Source organism: Uranotaenia lowii, chromosome 2 (assembly GCF_029784155.1).
Source record: "Uranotaenia lowii strain MFRU-FL chromosome 2, ASM2978415v1, whole genome shotgun sequence".
Taxonomy (NCBI): domain Eukaryota; kingdom Metazoa; phylum Arthropoda; class Insecta; order Diptera; family Culicidae; genus Uranotaenia; species Uranotaenia lowii.
This window is the reverse complement of record NC_073692.1, coordinates 190,567,961-190,590,013: the sequence shown is the minus strand read 5'-3', so window position 1 is coordinate 190,590,013 and position 22,053 is coordinate 190,567,961. Positions and strand designations below refer to the sequence as shown.

General features: G+C 35.5%; 1 protein-coding gene across 6 annotated transcripts in view; it reads left to right on the top strand.

Annotated features, from left to right (window-relative positions):
* LOC129745866 (uncharacterized) overlaps positions 1-20,671 on the top strand; it is a 125,514-nt gene extending 104,843 nt beyond the window's left edge. For all 6 annotated transcript variants that reach the window (XM_055739236.1, XM_055739235.1, XM_055739233.1 and 3 more), the window contains 6 exons: positions 2,617-2,752; positions 12,370-12,503; positions 12,571-12,693; positions 12,755-12,995; positions 19,367-19,933; positions 20,350-20,671. In XM_055739236.1, coding sequence (XP_055595211.1) covers positions 2,617-2,752; positions 12,370-12,503; positions 12,571-12,693; positions 12,755-12,995; positions 19,367-19,710 — 978 coding nt within the window. In that variant the 3' untranslated portion in view covers positions 19,711-19,933; positions 20,350-20,671. The remainder of the gene's footprint in view (positions 1-2,616; positions 2,753-12,369; positions 12,504-12,570; positions 12,694-12,754; positions 12,996-19,366; positions 19,934-20,349) is intronic.
* The last annotated feature ends 1,382 nt before the right edge of the window (positions 20,672-22,053 follow it).

The window sequence follows — 22,053 nt, the reverse complement described above, 5'->3', positions numbered from 1 at the left end:
TATGGAATTATGTAGATTTTCTTCGGCATGATAAAAAAAACCGTTTTCCGTCAATAATTTAGATCTTCATCAACCAATTTTTCTTTTAATTTGAGTATTTTAAAGCTTTGATTATGACAATATTCCATCTGAGGAACGCGTTTCGATTAGAGTTATCATAAAGCAGCTATAACGTTCAAAATTAGCGTCGATTAACGATCATTCAGGCAGGTATTTTTTGTATTTGACCCATCAGAAGCTAATTTTTGAAACTCAAAAACCTTTTTAGCTAAACCATTTTTGAAATGGGATCTTGAGATAAACTATTTGTCATAATGAAAGTTTTGTGAATGACTATAATTAAAACAAATCAGCCGATAGGGACTTCAGAAATTGATGCATAACTTGGTTTTCATGTCTTTCCAAACCCAATTTCTCATAATTCCATACAAATTTTAGGCTCATTGTGCCCTATTTCCTTGGGCCAATCCTAAATTTGGCACTGGATTTTGTGTTAGGCCTAAGATCTTTTTAAGCTTGCAACTTATAAGATTTTTATTAGATGGCTGATTTAGGCACTCTAGTGTCGATTGACTATCTTTGAAAAGATCGAAGGCTTTGAAATTATCTTTTATTTTTCCTTTCCTTTGCAATTAAAGATTAAAATATTCAGAAACACATTTCATTGCTTTTACGAATAAATATTTTCTAGTTTTAGTTTTGTGCTAAATAATATTCACATGACCGCACAAAAAAAACTTCGAATGAAATTGATGTTAACAGTGTTGCTTATATGGGCCTTTGAGATTAAATTCCTTTTAATTTTCGGGAATAAATGGATCGATTTCATCACCAAATCACATTATTTATTAAGTTTTTAAGCATTTAAAGTAAATTAAGCATTCATTTTAAGATTATACTTTGATTTATTTCATGTGGCTAACCATAAAATTTCGTGACGTCACAACGCTTTGCAAAACCCTGCTTAAAAAAAACGGTGCGTTGTGACGTCACGAAACTGAATCGCTCTAAAATGAATTGAAATCGAAATTTGAAAAAATCAAAAACAGCGATTTGTTGGTTGTAATGAGAAGATACTTTTCTGAAATTTTCATAAAATTTGATCAAATAGAAGAGCAGAAAAATGCGGCGTTGTAAAAAAAACTGAAAAGTGGAAAAAGAGGCGCGTTGTGACGTCACGATTCCTTTTGCTTATATTTTGTTAACTATTTATTCTATACAAATACTTTTGGTTTCAAATTGTAGAGAATTAAATTTTGACCTTATAATGTACAATTTTTAACAATGTGCGATATGACCTGTAAAACTTACATACAATATACCAAAAAATTGTTTTGCAAACGTTGTGACGTCACGCTGGAATGGGTCATTGACAACATTTACATAACATATCGAAAAAATTAACGAAACAATAGATTAATTGGATGAAACTGACCAAAATTGTCCAAATCGACCATATTGGCCAAATAGACAAAATTTACAAAATTGGAAAAGAAAATGACAAACTTGACTAAATTAACTATACGTCAAAATTTAAAAATGACAAAATTGAAAAAATGCAAAATTGACCAAATTGAGTCAATTGTCAAAATTGGCACAATTTTCAAAATTAACAAAATTGACAAAATTGATAAAGTGGACAAAATTAACAAAATTAACAAAATGAAGAAAATTGACAAAAATGATGAAATTGACAAAAATGGCAAAATGATAAAATTGAAATTATTGACATTTCAAAGTTGTCGAAATATTTTATATCTATAGGTAATTCGATCAATAATTGTAACCTTTGTTGAAACATCGTATTTTACTCAAGCAGTTGTAATTTTACTCGATTATTTTTTCAACATATTCGCTTCCTTCACTTGAGAGGTTGAATTATTTGAAACACATGGTTAGGCATCTTTTTTTTAAATTGTATTCTTAATTTTTAAACCTCTTCTATTTTTTTTCTTTTTTTTCATAATGCCATTTTTCCGGGAACATACAAGATATTCCAGGATTGAGTCATTCAAAAACTTCCAATCATTTTTTTAATTGTGTTATTCATATGAAAATTATAATTTATAAATCTATCATTTGTTTATTATTTTGTGTCATGTGTATCCAAATATAATTTACTTAAATCCTGTAAATTATATTTGGATACACATGACACAAAAATATAAACAAATGATAGATTTATAAATTATAATGCTACAATCCACTGTCAAGTGTATTAAATCGGGTTTTTATCTATAGCCGCGAATCAATTGGCTTCTCTTCCGCTCATGCATACTTGAATATTTTCACTCAATTTCAGTATGCACGATAATTTAACGATGTTTTATAACCTGTTTTTATAAATTGAGTATTTCTTTTATTTAAAGGTTGCATGCCAAATTTTAACTACTAGATTCCTAATTTTAAATTTGAAACCTAGGGTTCTGAACTCAAAGTAATCCGACGAATTCGCTCAATCGACATTGCAGACGGGTACAACAAATGAAATCAATTCCTCTTCTCTTCCAGAATGTCTCGCCACAACCGAACTAACCGAATCATATTTTCTCTTCCTTCCATTGAACTGAATGCCACCACCCCCATCACCACGAAAAAAAAAACAATTAAAATCAGCGCTCCAAATCCAACGGAAGTCATCTGTCGCTGAATTCGGTCGAGCCAACGATGTCCGGCAAGTACAGCTGCGAAGTGTCCGCGGATTCGCCCTCCTTCCACACGATGATTGTGTCCAGCGAAATGGAGGTCGTAGGTAGGTTTTTTTTTTAGAAAAAGTTCATCATCTGCAAAGTGTTAGTGGGAAGTCAGGCTGTTTGGCACCCCCATCTTTAGCTTTCAGGAATGCAGTTTATCGAACGAGGCTTCCTGCCCCCGACACAACTTGTGTGACTGTTGCTAAATGTGGGTACACGTTCCTAGTAGCAGCGTGGCACTGGATCTTGAACGTTGTTGGTTAAAATTCCCCCTCAGGATGCTATAAAGTGTTGCACATATCAGTTTACCAACAGATTGACGGGTTTAGAGTAGAATAATCCAATTTAAATTTTTGAAATTATATTTATCGTTTAGAGGAATAAAATAAAATGACTACTGTCAACCTTCGAACGAACGTACCAAAATCTGGGGTAAGATTGTTCACTTTTTCATATTTCATATGTTTCATATTTTTGAAATCAGTATTGGACTACTTAATTAGACTTCTTTAAATTGATTTAAAAATCGATTAAATCTTTGTTTAGAATTTGATGCTTTGGAGTAACTTTGATCAGTTTCTTATTTGACGGTTATAAAGAGTTTTCTTGATCATACAGGATACAAAACACCTTAATAATATTTACAAATGCCAGTTTATCAATTGCAATCAGTTCGGAACAACATTGAACACATCATTTCGGTGGCTCAAAGATACTAAATTTGTTACTTTTGGTCCAGAGAAGCCTGAGGTAGATTTCTTCGCGGTCCAAAAAACAACAACATAGCGGTTCTTTATGTGTAAAGGCTGAACAACAATTAATATCGAAAGATGGAGAATGATGCTGCATAAATTAAGGGGCTAAATTTAATAACATTGATTATAAAATTTTAACAATAAAAACATGAAATTTTGCCTTCATTAAATTTCCTAGGCCTTTGCACTATTCCCCTTTTATTATTTTCCTCAAACTTTACCATTTGATAAGGTTTCTAGCGCAGACACCAGATACCCAGACTGATCAGTGGCGCTTGAATCCATACAACTACAAGTCGCACAGAATCATACGCCATCTGTCGGGGCATCGTGAAACTACTGTGCTTCATCAAGAAAAAAAACTACACTTGATAATTAACAAGCCAAATGAAAACCGTCTTAATTGAACCACCTATTAGTATTTGAAATTCTATCTCAAATATTTTCATTATCGTTTTTGTCTTCAATGTTAACTGTTTACTTTAACTTACTGTATCATAATAAAAGATGAATGTTATACAAACAATGACTGTTGATCGATTGAGATGAAAAAAAATACAAACGCAATGTTATAGCAGTCCTTTGATCAGAGCCAATTAATTTTGAGATTCAGTTTTGATTTCAAAATTAATTTATCCGGCTGAGTAACAGTATGAAAATTATAATGTCTGTTATAAAATAATTCATTGAGTTCGGAATTGTTCGTCCTAATCTGAAAGGTTGACTGCGACCAAAAAGACAAACTACATATATATAACTCCTTGAAAAACTTGAATTTTAATTTATCTTAACTGTTTCTTCGCTCGTACCTAGATAGGTTTGAGGAGTAAAATAAGTTATTGACATATATTGAATAATATTTAAATGTGATGAATGTATTGATAAGATCTTTAATGCCGCTGGAAGTGTTCGTGATATAATGCTGGTAGTTTCACTCAAACTTATAAATTTTGGAAAAATAACCTCAGAAATGACCGTGTTTGTCGACCGGGTATTTTTCCTTGCTCAAATGTGCGAAAGAAATGTCAAAAAACAACTGTAATGACCATCTCGCGTGAGCTTTCGTTACGTCGTATGAAACATCTTGGGCACACGCTGCGAAAAGATGAAAACGAGATTTGCAGAGAGGCGCTAGATTGGAATCCAGAAGGTCATCGAAGAAGAGGCAGACCCAGAAACTCGTGGCGGCGAAGCCTAGCCGCTGAAATCCGAACTGTCGACGAGAGTCTTGACTGGGACCAGGTGAAGACGCTGGCTCCGGATCGTCAACAGTGGAGGTCTTTTACCACGGCCCTATGCACCGGAGGATCGGCGCGGGACCATTAAGTAAGTAAGTATGAAACATCTTGAAAATTCACAGAAAATTGCTTCAAAAGTTATCAAAACAACTTTAAAATTTGTATTTCATATATAGAATATGTTGTCTAGGCTACAAATATTCTAAATGGAAAGAAGTTGCTACTAGTGTAAGTCAATTTTTGTTTTTTTTCGCAATAAAACTGTTTGTTTACATTTTGTTTCATACGACGTAATGAAAGCTCACGCGAGATTTTGGAATAATTCTGGACTGGACTGGAAAATTAACCTGGAAAGCGACCATGTTGTTAGACTTTTTTCCCCTTCTTAATCGGTACACGAGAGCAAGTGCGCGTGAGAAATGTCAACCTAAAAATCTTTTATTCGAAAAAAAAATGTTGAAAAACTGCACAGAATTTGGAATATTTCAAAATGTATGTTTCAAATCCATTTCTCTTAGCTTCCGAAATTTTTTCCCCTTTGACATTCAACCAAATTCTTTGATTCAAAGTTTTGTTAAAACCATATTTCGAAAGTAATTAGTTTACTAAATGAAACCATTCTTCAAAAAACTATAATTTTGAATAAGGGTCATTTCAATGTTCCTTAACCGATGCCCAGTAAATAAAAAATAATTTCGCTGTAACTAAACTAATATATCGATTTCAATGCTTTTCCACACAACCAAAACGAATTTTGAATGGTAAAAGAACAGTACTATCTTGATGCAAACGAAAGTAATTTTTATTTTCTTGTCGTTTTATGGAATGTCAAATATCGTATGTCTGTGTGAGTGAATTCATTTAATGTTTTGATTTTGTTGTGACGAATTCACGTTTGTTTTATTTTACCCATGGATAAAATCAATTACAAGTGCGATATTCAAAAAATGGTTTGAAATTTAACCAAAAAAATAATAATGAACAACTTAACAACAGAACAGGAAAAGCTAAGCTATTCTTACTAATCAGACTCGGATAATTGAGATTGTTTGTCTAGAATCTTCATTATGTCAACCAACGCACTTTGTTAGAAATTGTACTAAATTTGCAGAAAAATGCATCATCTCGAAGCCAAAAATATTTTTTCCACAACTGCCTCTTCTGCCTCGATATCCAAGTTTAGTTAGATATTTTGAAAAGAACACATTTTTCGAATGTGACTTAATTTTTAATAGAAAAGGAATTTATAAGATTTATTATTGGAGAAAAAAGTAAATAAAAACCTGACACCGGTTTTTTGTTGTAGATGGTGACTTAATGGTATATTTCGTTGTTGCGATTTTCATTAAGCTTCTTCTGTTAACAAAACATTGCTTTACAAATTTTGTAAATATCACCTCTACTTTTGTTTTATTCAGCTTTTGTAAACCTCTATAAATGCGGCAATTCGGCTACACTGAACGAAATCGGGCTATGAACAATATCGGAAATTCTAGTGTTTTTGCACTAATAGAAAATCTAATACTTTTTACGAGTTTGCTCATGGAATACAATTGCATGGTTTTAGTTTTTAATGAAATTTATCAGAAAATCCAATGAACGTTATAGAACGTCAAGTTTATAATAATTACAGTTCAAAATGATGGAATATAAATTGATGGGGTGTTGTGTTATGGTTTTACTTTTAATGATTTCTTTTCGTATTTTCTTTCCGAAAAAAGTGGGATACAGCTAATTTTTGTTTTTTTTTTGAAAATTTTATTGTTTCTTTCATAGCCGCTATCAAATTTAGAATAATTAAACACTTCACTATGGCACAGGCCAGGTGTTTAGCACTGGTGTTAGAATGGTGATGATCCAAAGCCCAAACTTCCGGCTTGACGGGGTCCTCGGTTTAGAAAAGTTGGTAATAACAAAAATAAACCTGAAATCAAGAGGAATGATTCAATTTCAGATATTGAAAACAAAGTTTCACATCATCTCACCTTTCTTCTCGTTAGCACAGACCCTTCTAAAGGGAATTCTGGATGCTTGGGCAGAGACTCGAAATTCCACGGCCAATATATGCCATTGATGGGTGAGGTGAGTTGATTCCGTGAATTCCAATTTCCGGAAACGAAAAAATCATTTGGGGATCTAAGGCGTCCATTTTCATATTGGTACTGCTCGCTTTTAATTGTATATTCTGAAAAAAAGAAATTAGAAAATGTTACTTGAATAGAAACTGTTCTGATCATTAGAAAAATTCGCAGACATCTTTTAAAAATACACAAAATACATACCGTTCTATTTGTTGATCTTCACTTTTTTGTACGGATGGGCTGAAATTAATAAACTTCAATTTCAGTTGAACAGCGACACAAAAAACGATCAAAACCTCTGAGCAAACGTAAAATGTATTATTAATCGAAACTGTATAATTTATTAGATTTTCTTTTACATTCTACCGATCGAGTGTGGCTCGCAAGATTCATTGGATTTTCCTATAAATTTTAATGGGTCAATCTCTTTTAGGATCTAACTGTAAAATTTATTGTATTTCCCGGTCATTTTTAGTGAATAAATCGTTAGCTTGTATGCGGACCATAAATTATAACAAGTATTGTAATGACCCTATAAAATTAATCGCCCGATTTCGTTCAGTGTAGGTGAAGGGTTTGGAGAAACTCTAACTGGAACAGATTATTCAACAAAATTTTGTTAGAATCTTGTCCATTCAACTGATTTAACAGTTCTAAACAGTAATATAATTTAAAGCCACATTCAATATACTGTAGTTTTGCAATATACAATCAGTGGAATGTTTTTACGATGTTATTTGTTGTTTTATCAACAAGTCCTAGATCGTTTTATAACTATTTACAAATAATTGGGTTTATCACAATATTTTTTTACTCGGGAATCTTGAACTTACCCTTGACAGAGGTTTCGGGGTTAACGAAATCTTGCAGTTGAAAGTGATCTTCACAAATGAAACCAAAGATGTCATAAACGGTTATTTTTCAACCACAACGCAATAAGGAAGTGATGCAGAAAATCTCAAGTTTTCATTCAATTTTCATTTTTGTCGAAGTCGATGTATTTTTTTACAAGTTTTAAGGTTGAATTCTAACCACATTTGGTTAATGCGCTCCAATTCAAAAACGGTTCTTTAGTGGTTTTCGAAATAAATCGTGTTATTTTTTTTCTATCAAAAGTAGGTAATCAAAAACGACCGTGTTCATCGCTAGATGTAAAAAACCAAATAGCACAATGCAAATGTGTGTGTGATATATCGAGATTTTTCCTTTTGTGTATGTGGCCGTTAGTTTCACGATAACCCGTAGATAGCGCTGCGGAACAAGCGCCAAAATCAGCCTTGAGTGGTCAGTCTGGGTATCTGGTGTCTGCGTTTCTAGCCTTTTGTCCTAGACTGGCTTACTCTCTGAAAATTTCCCTAATTTTTAAATATCAAAAATTTGCCTCAAAATATGTTCAACAAAAACTAGACCAAAACTATACATTTACTAAGGGAAAAAATTGGACTCTAACATAAATCAACCTGCTTACTTCTAAACCCAAATGAAAGTTCATTTACACAATATTTGCTGCACACTGCTCCTCCTTCTTCCCTTAAATTTAACAGAACAAAATCACAGGTAAAAAAAAATGAGAAGAATAGTGGAAACTTTTTAGATTTTATTCAATATGCTATTTTTGATATCCTTTTATACAACTTATACATCCTTTTACAAAACAATCTGGAATCTATATTATTCATTGCGAGAAAATGTTGATAAAAAGATAATTTTTGTAATTTGCACATCTGGTAGTTTCAAAATTAGAACTTTATAAACTTTTGGAAGAATTTCTCGTTATAAACATCATTTTACAAATGAAATTAAATGACACAGTTTAAAGAAGAAACTGTAGCAAGATTATTGTTTGGATGCCAATTAACTCGGAAGGCTTAAAACATCAAAAACAGTAATATTTTGTTTGGACTTACAGTACCGTTCATAATTGTATAGAAATTGGAAGCAAGCGCATTGTCACTTCGACTTTGAACTTCCATAACTTTTTACTCTGATGATATTTTTTGATCAATTTTTTTGCGTTAGATAGATAAACTATCACATTATTATATCACAAAATTTGAGCTTTCTGGAGTTTGTGTGGCCTGAGAAACAGTAATTCTACGAAAATCGAACTTTTTGGACTTTTCTCATTCAAACTGCAATATCTTTGAAACTACGCTACATATTTTATTGAAATTTTGCACAGTGATTGTTGAAATATAAAACTAGCATGTCTGAAGTTTTCGAAAAGTTCTATCGATGAGATCAAAAGTTACGAGAGGTGCAATATTTCAGACATGAACCTTGAAATACGATTTCTATAAAATTTTGGACGATTCATGAGAACAATATCGTTTCCTCCACCAATCAAACAAAAAATGTCTGGCAAAAGCAATGAAGAAAAAAGAAAATGGAATAAATGATCCATTTGTGTTTTGAAATCAGAATCTCGCGATATTGTTGTGATTTTTCGGTTGAAATAGATTTACTGGTTGTTAAACAGAGAATATGATTTTCCTATGGAAACATTCGTCCAAAATTCTATAGAAATCGCATTTCTAGATCCATGCCTGAAATATTGACCCTCGCGTAACTTTTGATCTCATCGATAGAACTTTTCGAAAACTTCAGACATGCTAGTTTTATATTTCAACAATCACTGTGCAAAATTTCAATAAAATATGTAGCGTAGTTTCTGAGATATTGCAGTTTGAATGAGAAAAGTCCAAAAAGTCCGATTTTCGTAGAATTACTGTTTCTCAGGCCACACAAACTCCAGAAAGCTCAAATTTTGTGATATAATAATGTGATAGTTGATCTATCTAACGCAAAAAAATTGATCAAAAAATATCATCAGAGTAAAAAGTTATGGAAGTTCAAAGTCGAAGTGACAATGCGCTTGCTTTCAATTTCTATACAATTATGAACGGTACTGTAGTTGAATTTTTCAACGTTTTCTTTCCGAAACAAATATACTCAAAAGATGGAAAATGTTGTTGCATACATTTAGGGGCAAAAATTATAAACATTTCTCAATATTTTCTAATTAAAGACACTTTACCATGTTTGTGGCGTTCGTGGCTTGGAAAAAACAGATATTTTAATCCTTTAAAACTACATTTTAAGTAATATAAAAGAAATCTCCAACTAAAAATCAAATTAAGCCTCTTTGAAACTCAATTTATAGGCTTTAGACGTAGAAAATAGTTTTCATATATTTTATCTTCAGACTTAGTTAATAATGATTATCTAAAAAAAAATCATTTCGTGATAATTGTTTCATAGCAATTACTGATTGTAAAACTCTGGTTTTTTAAGTATATTCAATCGTGATTCGAAAATATCGCATTATTTTCTTTAATTCTTATTTTGATTCTTCAAATTCAAATTAAAAATTGAATTCTAAAAAAAAAGATTATCAAAATTTGATTCTGAGGTACAGTCGGACAAAAAATTGTCCGTAGGGGAGATAAGGGCATAATGGCCACCTTAAGGGAGACGCTTATTTAACCATAGAAAACAGCTATAATATGTGACTTACATAGTTGTTCCGTGTTCAGACACTAAAAAAGTCTATTTCCTAACTGGATTATACTTGAAAAGGTAGATAAAAACGTTTAAAAATGCATTTTAAAAAATTTTTCCTAAAACAGATAATCAGTCATGTAGGGGCATAATGAGAACCCCCACTGGAGCAATATAAGCAACATTAATCGGGGCACGATGAGCATTTTCTGCCGTAGCATCTAGCAGCGAATTAAACTCGATGTAGTCAACTGAATGATAGAGCTACAGCTTCACCATTTTACATCTGACGATTTGGCCTATTGGTTAGATGTCGGAGAGGTAATCAGTAGGCTCGAGATCGATTCCTGTTCGAGGAGTTTTGATTTTTTTTTTATTTACCATTCATGATCGATTATTTCGATTGTAGCATCTTGGCGGGTGATGCAAAGCACCAAAAATATAATGTATGAATGTGTGTGAGTTGCTTGTATTCTACAAACATACATTATTTTAGTATTGCTTTGTTTGATGGATATACGCCTCACCGTTTAGTGTAAAATGAAATCACCTCGAACAGGTATCAAATTCGAGCCTACTGATTACCTCTCCGACATCCAACCAATAGGCCAAATCGTCAGACGAAACAAGTCAAGCTGTAGCTCTATTATTCAGTTGACTTCATCGAATGAAATTCGCTACTAGATTCCATGGCTGAAAACGCTCATCGTGCCCCGATTAATGTTGCTTATACTGCCCCAGGGGGGGGTTCTCATTATGCCTCTACAGTGACTGATTTTCAGTTTTCGAGAAAAAAAATAAAATGCATTTTTAAACGTTTTATCTACTTTTTCAAGTATATTCAGTTTAAAACATTAATGCCAAGTTTGAGCTGATTTACCCGATTTTCTGATAAACTATTATCAGTGTATGGGATAAATAGCTCTGTTTTCTGTTTTTTTTTTTCAGTAAATGAAAGCTAGCGATTCACTGATTCAATAAATTATTGATTTTTTTGCTTCTTACATAAACTGATGATAGTTTATTAAAAAATTGTTGAAATCAGCTTAAACTTGGCAGCAATGTTCTAAACTGTGTGAGTAACAATCCCAGAAATTTTGGCTGTGATCTTAGGAAAATTGAAAGATAAAGACACTTCAAACTTCAGTGTACGGACAATTCCTGGTTCCTATTCAATATGAAGATCACCTTCACAATTCTTATCTCAATTGTCAATATTCTAAATTCAGTACCAAGCCCAACTAATGCTTCTTTTGATTGCTCGTTTAAAATTGATATTTATTATACTTTTTCAACATTTTAGCTCTCTTTGTTCAATTTTCCCTAAAGATCAGAGTTTTAATTTTCTTTCTAGAATTGAGATTTTTTCGAAACTTTATCACTTTGCTTTGAAACACTATCCAGCATCGAAATTTGAATTTCACTAGCCAGCCATTTTCCAAGGAATTTGACGCATTCCTCCCTTTTGCGGAAGGGTTCTGAAATTCTGGATCAGTCTAGGCCCCGGAGCGCATTGCAACAGCAGCAGCAGCGGCGTTTCGAAACCAAGTCATTTGGCAATCATCGTCGTCGGCGTCCTTTTCGTCAATATTGTTGTTTGCTCATCGAGCAACGAGTTTCTGGAGGACCAGCAGTGGCAGGATCGCATTCGAAACTACCTACGCCTTTCCGGGTATAGTAAAAAAAACCAGGAACGAAAACGACGAATAAATGGACTGGTCCCTGCCTGTTCATCTAGTCCTAACGTCCCCTGGAGTAGTGGATGAAGTTTCAACGTTTCAGTGCCTATATTGCAGCTATTTTTTCCGCTACAATGAATTTCTAGCCCCCGGTCAGCTCTCTGGACGCTCGATGGACGACGGACGCTTCTTCTCGGATGACTGGCGGCAATGTTTATGCTGCTGCTGGGTTGTGGTTTCAATTATAGTTGATTTAAATGAAAAATGTTACGACGAAAATAGACCGGTTTCCCCTTTTCCGGGTTGGGTTTGAAACAGATTTTTTTTTCATCTATTAAGATTTTTTTCCAGGATTTCAATTTAACTTTTCGATTCATTATTCAACTCATTCAGGATCATGTTACTTTGTATTTATTCAACAGATATCCCGATGAGCAAACCGCACATCACGGGACTCAAACCTTACTACCGGATAGGAGATCTTCTGATTGGAAACTGCACCTCCTACAATTCGAAACCAGCAGCAAACTTAACCTGGCTGGTGAATAATGTTGAGGTAAACTTATTAAGCTTTTTTTTATAAATAAAATACTTCCAAAATTACTCTGTCACATATTTTTCAGGTGAATCCAAAACAGACCATGCCGCATCAAGTTTGGCGAGATCCCGAAAACGCCTTAGAAACATCAAATTTGGGCCTGTACTTCCAGGTGACGAACTACCATGTGGGCCGAGGGAAGCTAAAAGTAAGTTGAATTAAAAAAAATCCTATATTTTTGTTTGTTTATATAATTCTTTCTCCAACAGTTCACCTGCTTAGCTCGGATCTACAATATCTATGAACAGCGGGCGGAGCGCATCATAGAGGACGAGCGGCCCAACCTGTTGAGTGCGGCGTCGGCGGCTCCCGTTGGCCTCAGTGCCAACTACATTCACTCCCTTTACGATCAGTTTCCGGCGTCTTCCTACCATCTGGATGGGGGTGGAGGCGGGGGTGGAGATTTCGATCAGAACCAGAACAGCGACGCCTACATGACGCAGTTGCAAGGTGAGTAACGAACTACAACTTTCAGAGCTGATCCACGTCTCCGCTTCGCTTTTGAACTTTTCAGATGCTTATCTCCTGATAATGCTACATCATTTGGTTCACTCTCTGGAGCCACTCCTTGAAAGCATGTACCGACATTCTTTTTGGATGTTGGAACAATTCTTTCGTCATGTCATTTTGTTCGGATTTCAAAATCAGGAATCGTCTCAAAAGGTGTTTGACATGTAGGGTGTACAGAAGATTTCTGTTCTTTTACACTTAAAATTTCAGCCTCAAAAAAGAAATCGGTACTAAATATTCAAACTATAACTTGCCAACCACTGATCCAAATTTCACAAACTTGACATTTTTAAATTTCTTGAAGTGTATTATTCTAGCTGATTGAACTCCTATTTTCTCTAAATTCAAAGGATTTCTACTTTTTTTGTATTTTTTGCCTCTAATTTTCTACAATATGATCGTGTATTACTTTTGAATATTCAATATTTAAATATTTTTAAGAAAAAAATCATGCAAACAAAGTAGCTTTATAGTCAAAAACTTTTATAAGAGCAAGTTCACTGGTGTTGGGAGAAATTGGTAGACATTTTGTCACTTTTCGCACATTTTGAAAATTTTGCCATGCAAAATATTTTTAAGATCTGTGGCCTTCAAGTTTTTAAACAACACGTGTTGTAGTTTCGCATGCTGTGATGCAAAAATAGCAATATTTCTATCACACACGGCTGAAATAGAAACAGTGCTGTAAAAAATACAACGCCCAAAGATCTTTTGCATTATAAAATTTTCAAAATGTCAAAATTTCTACCACTTTTTCCCAACACAAGTGAACTTACTAACGTAATGTATTTTATATCATTTAGTAACATGTATTTTAATTGCAAAAAATAACAAAACGCACAAACAGAAAGCAAATCAGTTTGGTAGTCTGGCCATTGAGAAAATTAATCATTTGAGAGAGCTCGTGTGTCGATAGTGGGTGTCAGTTTGCCCAACTACCATACTTTTTGTTCTAGCAGTACCACACAACTATGTTTATCGTTCGTTGTTTTCTCTCAGGCTGTAGACTTACCAGACCCCCTATCACCTGGAGGCGACCTTCTTGTGCGTTTCTTATAGTTTGGAAATTAAGAAGATGCTACAAACTTTCGAAATCTGGTGTGACACCATTGAAATTAGTAGTTCACGCCAGTATACACTTTGTTCCGGTTTTTTGAAGATTCCTATGAAATATGACCGTTTTTCGAAATATGTATTTACAAATAATATCTACTGATAAACTTTATTTCAAGTAAAAGATAAAATTTATCCTGAAATCAATGCTTGAACTGCAAAATGAAAACTGGAAAATAAACAATTGCAATGCACACCTAATCTACGATCACTCTAAACGAAATTAATCCATGATGATGGCAAGTTTAAGATCTAGCTGGCATTAGCTGTTTTAGATCGAAATCGCATGGGTCAAGGATTTCTGATGCTACCAAAATGATAATTTTCGGAAAAATAAATCGAATTCCAGTTTTATCTTTTTTTTTCTTAGATGTAGGTTTTGACAACTGCTAAAACAATCAAACAGTGGCCATTAGTATGGATAAAGGGTGATACGGTCAAAATTTGGTCAAGGGAAAACGCGTGTAAATCGGTGAAATCGTTTTTTTTTTTAATCAAATTAAATTTCTTTTCAAGTTTAATTAGTATAAAATTCAGGAAAAATATTCAGTTAGGCTTCCGCTTTTCCAAATCCGAATTGCCGGGCCTTACGCTTGACCCCTGCAATCATATTTTGTACAGCCACCTTGTCCACCATCTTCGCCGCAGAAAGCCAGTTTGCCTTGAACTGCTGCTCGTCCTTAGCAGTTTTTTTTGGTCTTCTTTAGGTTCCGCTTGACAATAGCTCAGAATTTTTCAATTGGGCAAAGCTCTGGCGTGTAGGGAGGGTTCTGTTTTGGGAACCACCTGCACGTTGTTGGCGGCATACCACTCCATGGCCTTTTAACCGTAATGGCAAGATGCCAAATCCGGCCAAAACAGTACGGAACAACCGTGTTTCTTCAGGAAAGGCAGCAGACGTTTAAACACTCTTTCACGTAAATATCTTGGTTGACAGTCCCGGGAGCTATGAAAATGCTGCTTTTCAAGGTACAGATGGCTTGCCAAACCAGATATTTCTTCGCGAACTTTGACAGTTTCATGTGCTTGAAAATATCTGCTTTCTTTCCCCTTCCTTTTGCCGTATATAACTCCTGTCCCGGAAGCTGCTTTAGTCGGCTTTGACGTAGGTTTCGTCGTCCATTACCACGCAGTCAAACTTCGTCAGCATCGTCGTGTACAGCCTCCGGGATCGCGCTTTGGCCGTCGTATTTTGTTTATCATCGCGATTTGGAGTCACTACCTTCTTGTAAGTCGATAGTCCGGCTCGTTTTTTGGCTCGATGCACGGTTGTAGACGATACACCCAGCTTATTTGCGGCATCTCGGAGAGAGAGGTTAGGGTTTCGCTTGAAACTACCGGCCACTCTCTTTGTCGTCTCAGCGGCTTCCGGTTTTCGATTTCCCCCCGATCCAGACTTCCTGGCTGTCGACAAACGTTCCCCAAACACTTTAATTACATTTGTAACGGTTGATTTGGCAACTTTTAGTGATTGTGCCAGCTTTACGTGCGAGTAGCTCGGATTTTCGCGATGCGCGAGCAAAATTTTGACACGCTGCTCTTCTTCCTTGGACGGCATTTTGACAACTGAAGAGTGAATTCCAAAATCAAAATAGGAGCAACATTCTACACACACACACACCTTCAAAATGAGGAGTGTTCAGGTTTTTTAAATGCAAAATTGAAAGAAATACGTCAAGTTGATATTCACCAAATTTTGACCGTATAACCCTTTAAATGTTGTCGGGCATTTTTTTAGAATCTTTCAAGAGTGTGTCATATCAAATTGCATTACGAAAAAACGTTGTCGATATTCGCCCGATCCTTTTGAAAATTTTAGACTAAAAAAATCAAAAACTATTAAACCACTTTTGGCATTTTATACATACTTCGAACCCAAGCCCGTACGCTCGCACCTTCCTCTTTAACCCGTCCATAAGGTTCTGTACAACGTCAGGTTGTAGTTTTTTTTTTTAACAAAAATCCATTTTCTCTTGAAGTCTGCCTCCGATTTGACAACTTTTGGATTCTTCCGGAGAGCCTGCTTCATAATCGCCCAATATTTCTCTATTGGGCGAAGCTCCGGCGCGTTGGGTGGGTTCATTTCCTTTGGCATGAAGGTGACCCCGTTGGCTTCGTACCACTTAAATACGTCCTTTGAATAGTGGCACGAAGCGGGTTCCGACCAGAAGATGGCCGAGCCCTCGTGCTGCTTCAATAGTTGTAGTAAGCGCTTCTGTAGGCACTCCAGGTAAACCTGCCCGTTTACCGTGCCGGTCGTAACGAAGGGGGCGCCCCGTTTTCCGAGCGGATCACTTGCCAGACCAAGTACTTTTTGGCAAACTTGGATAGTTTCTACTTGCGAATCTCCTTCGGAACGCTGAATTTGTCCTCTGCGGTGAAGAAAAACAGGCCCGGCAGCTGACGAAAGTCCGCTTTGACGTAGGTTTCGTCGTCCATTACCAGGCAATGCGGCTTCGTCAACATTTCGGTGGTCAGCTTCGGGGCTCGCGTCTTCCCCACCATATTTTGCCTTAGGCCGCAGTTAGGAGCCTTCTAAACCTTGTATGTACGCAGGCCATCCCGCTGCTTGATCCGCTGGACGAAAACTTGACAAGTTCAGCTTGTCACCGAACTTCTCGGATCACGTCTAAACTGCTTAACTACGCGCTTGTGATCTTTTTCACTGACGGAGCAACCATTTTTGCCGTTCTTCATCTTCCGGTCGATGGTTAGGTTCTCGGAGTATCGTTTTAGTACTCTGCTGACCGTGGATTGGACGATTCCCAGAATCTTACCGATGTCCCGATGTGACAACTCCGGATTCTCGAAATGAGTGCGCAGGATTAATTCATGACGCTCTGTTTCGTTCGACGACATTTTTTCAAATTTACGAAAAATTGACAGTGAAGCTTGGCCAACGTAATCTATACACTCTTATCTGTTAATAAGCGAAAGCTGAAGATATAATTCCTAAATATCAAGTTTCTACAGCGTTTTTTCCGTGATGTAATTTGATGTGACACACCTCTTAATAGAATAGGTATAACTATTTCTGAAATCACAAAGGGGCGTGTTAAAGTTTGTGAAATTAAAAGCATTGATTTTTAACACCTTTGTTGAAGACTGTAGATCATTATTTCGGTTTCACATTGTATTGAAATTTCATTAAATTTCTAGATTTTTGTAGAAATGGAATATCTTTATAACAAGTTATAGTTTTTTTTAAATTGCACAAGTTTATAAAATGAATTTTTGCCTATTTTCAAATGTTAGTCCTTCTGAAATGAGAGCTGAGATAATCAAATTCAATGCATATTTGGATTCAGCGCTCTCGAATTAGACAAAATCAGATCTTAAATGTTTTGCACCTTGTCAAAATGTAATGTTTTTTTGCCCTCTGCTATCAAGAAAAGATGGTTATGAATTTTCCACTTACACAAGGCAATAAAATTCAATTTTTTCCGAGGCGCAAAAATAAAACAATTAATTTTGAAAAATTTTGGCACGCTGATTCCAAATATTTTGTTATCGTTTTTTCTTCCAGCTATTGTTTTTTAGATAACTTTTGTGAAAGGTTTGAATTCATTTAATTAATTTCAGTCCTTTTCTGAAGAAAAAATCACAAATATTTTGAAAATAATTTTTATTTGACTCAATAATCAACTTTTCTGAAGACTGCGGGTGATTTTGGAAAAGTTGAATTTAAGTTTTTTTTCTTATAATTTTTATTCCAAATCAATTTACTTCTAGATATACAAAACACGAAAATCTTCGTTTTATCATCATTTTTCGCAATGAAAATGGTAAATTCGTAAATTGAAGTTGTATCAAAGAATATCGAAACAAATTTAAATAGCATATGAGTTAAAAAAGTTTTAATATTTTCTCTAATTTTAATTTTGGTTCAATGAGATCAAATTGGTGGAGAAGAGCTGTGTGCAGCACCCCCTTCACTCATTCAAAATGAACAATTTTTCCCTAGATATGAAAGTTTCTTTTATTTGTCGATTTTTGAAAATTTTTCAAATGAAATATTTTTTTATAAAAACAATACATATGAGCCGTAATAAAACACCAAGCAAAAAAAATTGAACTCAATTGCTGATTTCGTAATTTTACTACTTATAGATGATAATAAAATTGTTTCCGAAGAGAAATAACATTTTGGAGAGTTTTTTGGAATAAACAGGAAGTGGAAGTGTAGCACTTTCATGTTGCCACCGGAATAAGATTAAAATACTGAGAACCTCAACCGTGTTCTTTGAGCTGTCAACTGATAAGAACAACGTTCAGATGGGTTCAAATAGCATTATTTTTGGATCAATCTTTATATTCGATTTGGAAAAGTTGATTTCGAACCACCGTTGAGCAGTGTTGCCTCGAAATTTGAGTCTTATCCGGAGTTGCAGTTGCCCTGTCTTATTATCAGTTACTAGGGAAAATATCACCCTCCTCGACTTCTTTTTGCAGAAAAACAAATTGGAACTTTTGGTCACTCTATGGAGCCACTCTTATCTTTTGGACCGGAATTTAAAGATAAATAGTAAGTATATGTATGTTAAACTTTCCTTCTTCTCAAGTGAATTACGAAACAAGTATTCTTTCCTTTTATAAAAATATTATGAGTGTTAACTTCTTCAATTTAGAATGTATAAACATTATACATACATGGAAAAGTATTACTTGTAATTGAAAATGTTAGGTTTACTTTTCATAACAACCTAAAATATCTTTGAATATCTGCGGAGCTCAAGCGTGTTCAATTGGTAAACAGCCATTTATTCTTATGATATCCTCACTGCTCTTGTTTTTCGAGGGTATTTCACAAATTGCAGGTTCCACAAATCAAAGTTTCTGCTAATTTAACTTCGCAATGTTAAACAAATGAATTTATTTTCGAAAGCTGTTGCTTTTAAGAAAACTAGAATGCACCATAAACTGTCGTCAATATTTTTATGATTTTATTTCAACATTTCTTACCAGTTTTATAAATCTCAAAAAAAACTTAATGATACTTGAATCCGCCATAGAAAACTGAGATCAAACAAAATACCCGGCTGAAGGCTAGTTCACCCGGAATGTAACTTAAACCACTATTATCGTATCAAGAAGAAAAAACCCCGACCAATGTGATATTAATTATTCTTCTTATTCAATCTACCCTTTTTGATTGTTCTGTCCCCACGGCTTTCTCCTCGACTCTTCCTGGACATTAGACATGTCATCGTCAGCCAGCACATCCTGGCCATTGACCAGCAGCAGTTCTCCGGTGCCGTTGCTTCTGCTGCTCCTCACAACCCTGGCCCTCACAACTTCGTCTCAATCCACATCCCTTCCAAAGCCCTTGACGCGGCTGCCGGAAATGATGGCCACTGCTGTTATGCAAATGAGACACCGGATTCTGTCACATTCGGCAGCGCCCAGCAGCCAACAGCAGCTTCCACTTCCTGCCAACCCCCGATGCTGGTGGTCTGCACACAATAAAAACAGGGAAAACAGCCAGAGGCAACTAAACGATACTTCTACCGCAATCAGCATTTTACCAAAGATGTTCTCCTGAGAATGGCCTGGATGGATTGTGTTGTCCAGCAATCGGACCGGCATCAGCCAGCATTCACCGGATGGATTCTTTCTTGGTGAGAAAGCCAACGACGATGGCCACGTGAAGGACGAAGAAGAAGCCGGAGGAGACAAACAGACCACCGTCATCGTCATTGTACAGCGCTGACTTCCAGCTAGAGCGAGTGGCCCATTTTAACCGGGTCCATTGAGATGCTGGCAAAGTAAGTATGCATACCTGACACGGTAGCAGCTCCAATGTTCGTCATCTTCAGTGAAAAATAATAAACCATTTGAATAGAAGTTATTCTCATTGCTAGAAGCATAACTAGACTCGCTACCCTCGTTCGTTTAGTGCTAATGGAGTGTCTACTTTGCCCTTTTGGATGAACGACTTCTACCTATCATTAGCTGTATTTTACTAGTTAATTCATAGTTTCTGTTAACAGTTCGAAACTTTTATGAATATTTTTATACATTTTTCACAATTTTAGAAATCAGAAACAGAATTCGAGCTATGAAGCCCATCAATGTAAATTGTCGATTAGAAAAATGTTCATGTTGTTTAGTTATTTGCAAATTAATTACAATTTAAAATAAATTTAGGTTTAACCAAGATTTTTTTTAAATATTTTTGCAGAATCTCAAAACAATAAAAACCCTTTTTGGACATGGAACTGTGGAAAGGTGCGAGGATATTGTGTGCGTAGGGAAGAGAACCTGCTTGAAGAAACATGGATGTAAATATTTCCGTACAAAAAAAAAACAAACAAGAACATTTCCTAAGATGGTCTGCTTGAACAATAAAACAGATCAAAACTAATTGCAGCATCCCCACAGACACAAACACAATAAGAACTGTTAAGGATAATCAGCTAGCTAATAATGAACAACAAATAAACAGAATACCTTTGGCAATAATGACCCAATTGTATATAGAATAAACGGTAATTGGATAGATATGTGTGTGTGTGTTTTTTTTTTTTTCAATCCGAAATATTAAAATATATATAATTTTAATTAAATCCGAAAAATCCTTGAACTAATATAATTTTATTTCATTTCATTAACATGGTTTTCCGTCTCACGACATAACCTAATAAACAATATTCCTCCAATTCACTCGGTGCATGGCAACCGTTCTACAACTTCTCGGGCATCGCACATTCGCTAGATCACGCTCCACTTGGTCTAACCACCTCGTTCGTTGCGCACCTGCTTGTCTTGTTCCTACCGCATTGGAAGCGAACACCTGTTTTGCAGGACAGTCGTACGACATTCTCGCAACATGTCCTGCCCAGTGTATCCGTTCAGGTTTAGTCACCTTCGGAATACTGGGTTCGCTGTAGAGCCGCGCGAGCTCGTGGTTCATCTTTCGCATCCCAAACCCGTTCTCCTGCACACCGCCAAAGATGGTTCTTAACATTGTCGCTCGGATACTCCGCAAGCAATATCCACGTCTCGTGCCCATAGAGGACAACCGGTGTAATTAGCGTGTCAGTCAGGGTTACTGATAATCGCTTCGTTTACTTCAAAATTTCAAATCGTTACCGATGCAACCATAGTAACGACGCTGTTTAGCATTTACTTGCGAACGAATTAAAACATGCAACAGAAGAACGCCGTCTTAGTGAACTATGTACGATGATTTTTCGTTCTGTTTCTGTTGCCTAGGGTTCCTTGTTGATTTTCTTCCCCAGATTTTCAACCATTGTTTACTCCAGCAATCATTCACTTCGCAACAGAATCAATTCGTTAACGAGTTGATTCGGCGCGAGTTGATGACGATGTTGTTGATTCATGCCCAGATTCAGACCCTTAAGGAAGAATGCTACTAGGAGGACAATTTCCGAGATAACGACTGTGTTCCTAGAATTGAATCATTTTGCTTCATGAAGCATTCGTGACGAAGCATGATCGTCAGCGAGTCGAGAAGGCGCCGAATGATACGACGCCGTCTTCGCGCAATGTTTTCATCAAGAGCGAATGATGATTGTTTGATGGTTACCGATAGTAACTCAAAAAATAACTGATCACTAGAGAGGGGAAGAACACGGTATAAATATATAAGGTAGGCTACTTACACGAGTAAACAACTCGTTTGAATGTAAACAAGTGACGTCATTACTATCTGCCTATAGCGTGCCAGGCAAAAAGTTTTGCGCGTGTAAGATAATGCTGCATACACCGAGGATCACTAGATGGATAGTAATGACGACACTATCGGGAAGATAATATCACCTTATTAAATTGTACACCGTGGGGGAAGAAAAACAAACTAGGTATGCGTCGTTCGATGCTGAAAAGCGTCGTTTGTAAAGAAAACAGCGTTTCTATGTTGAGG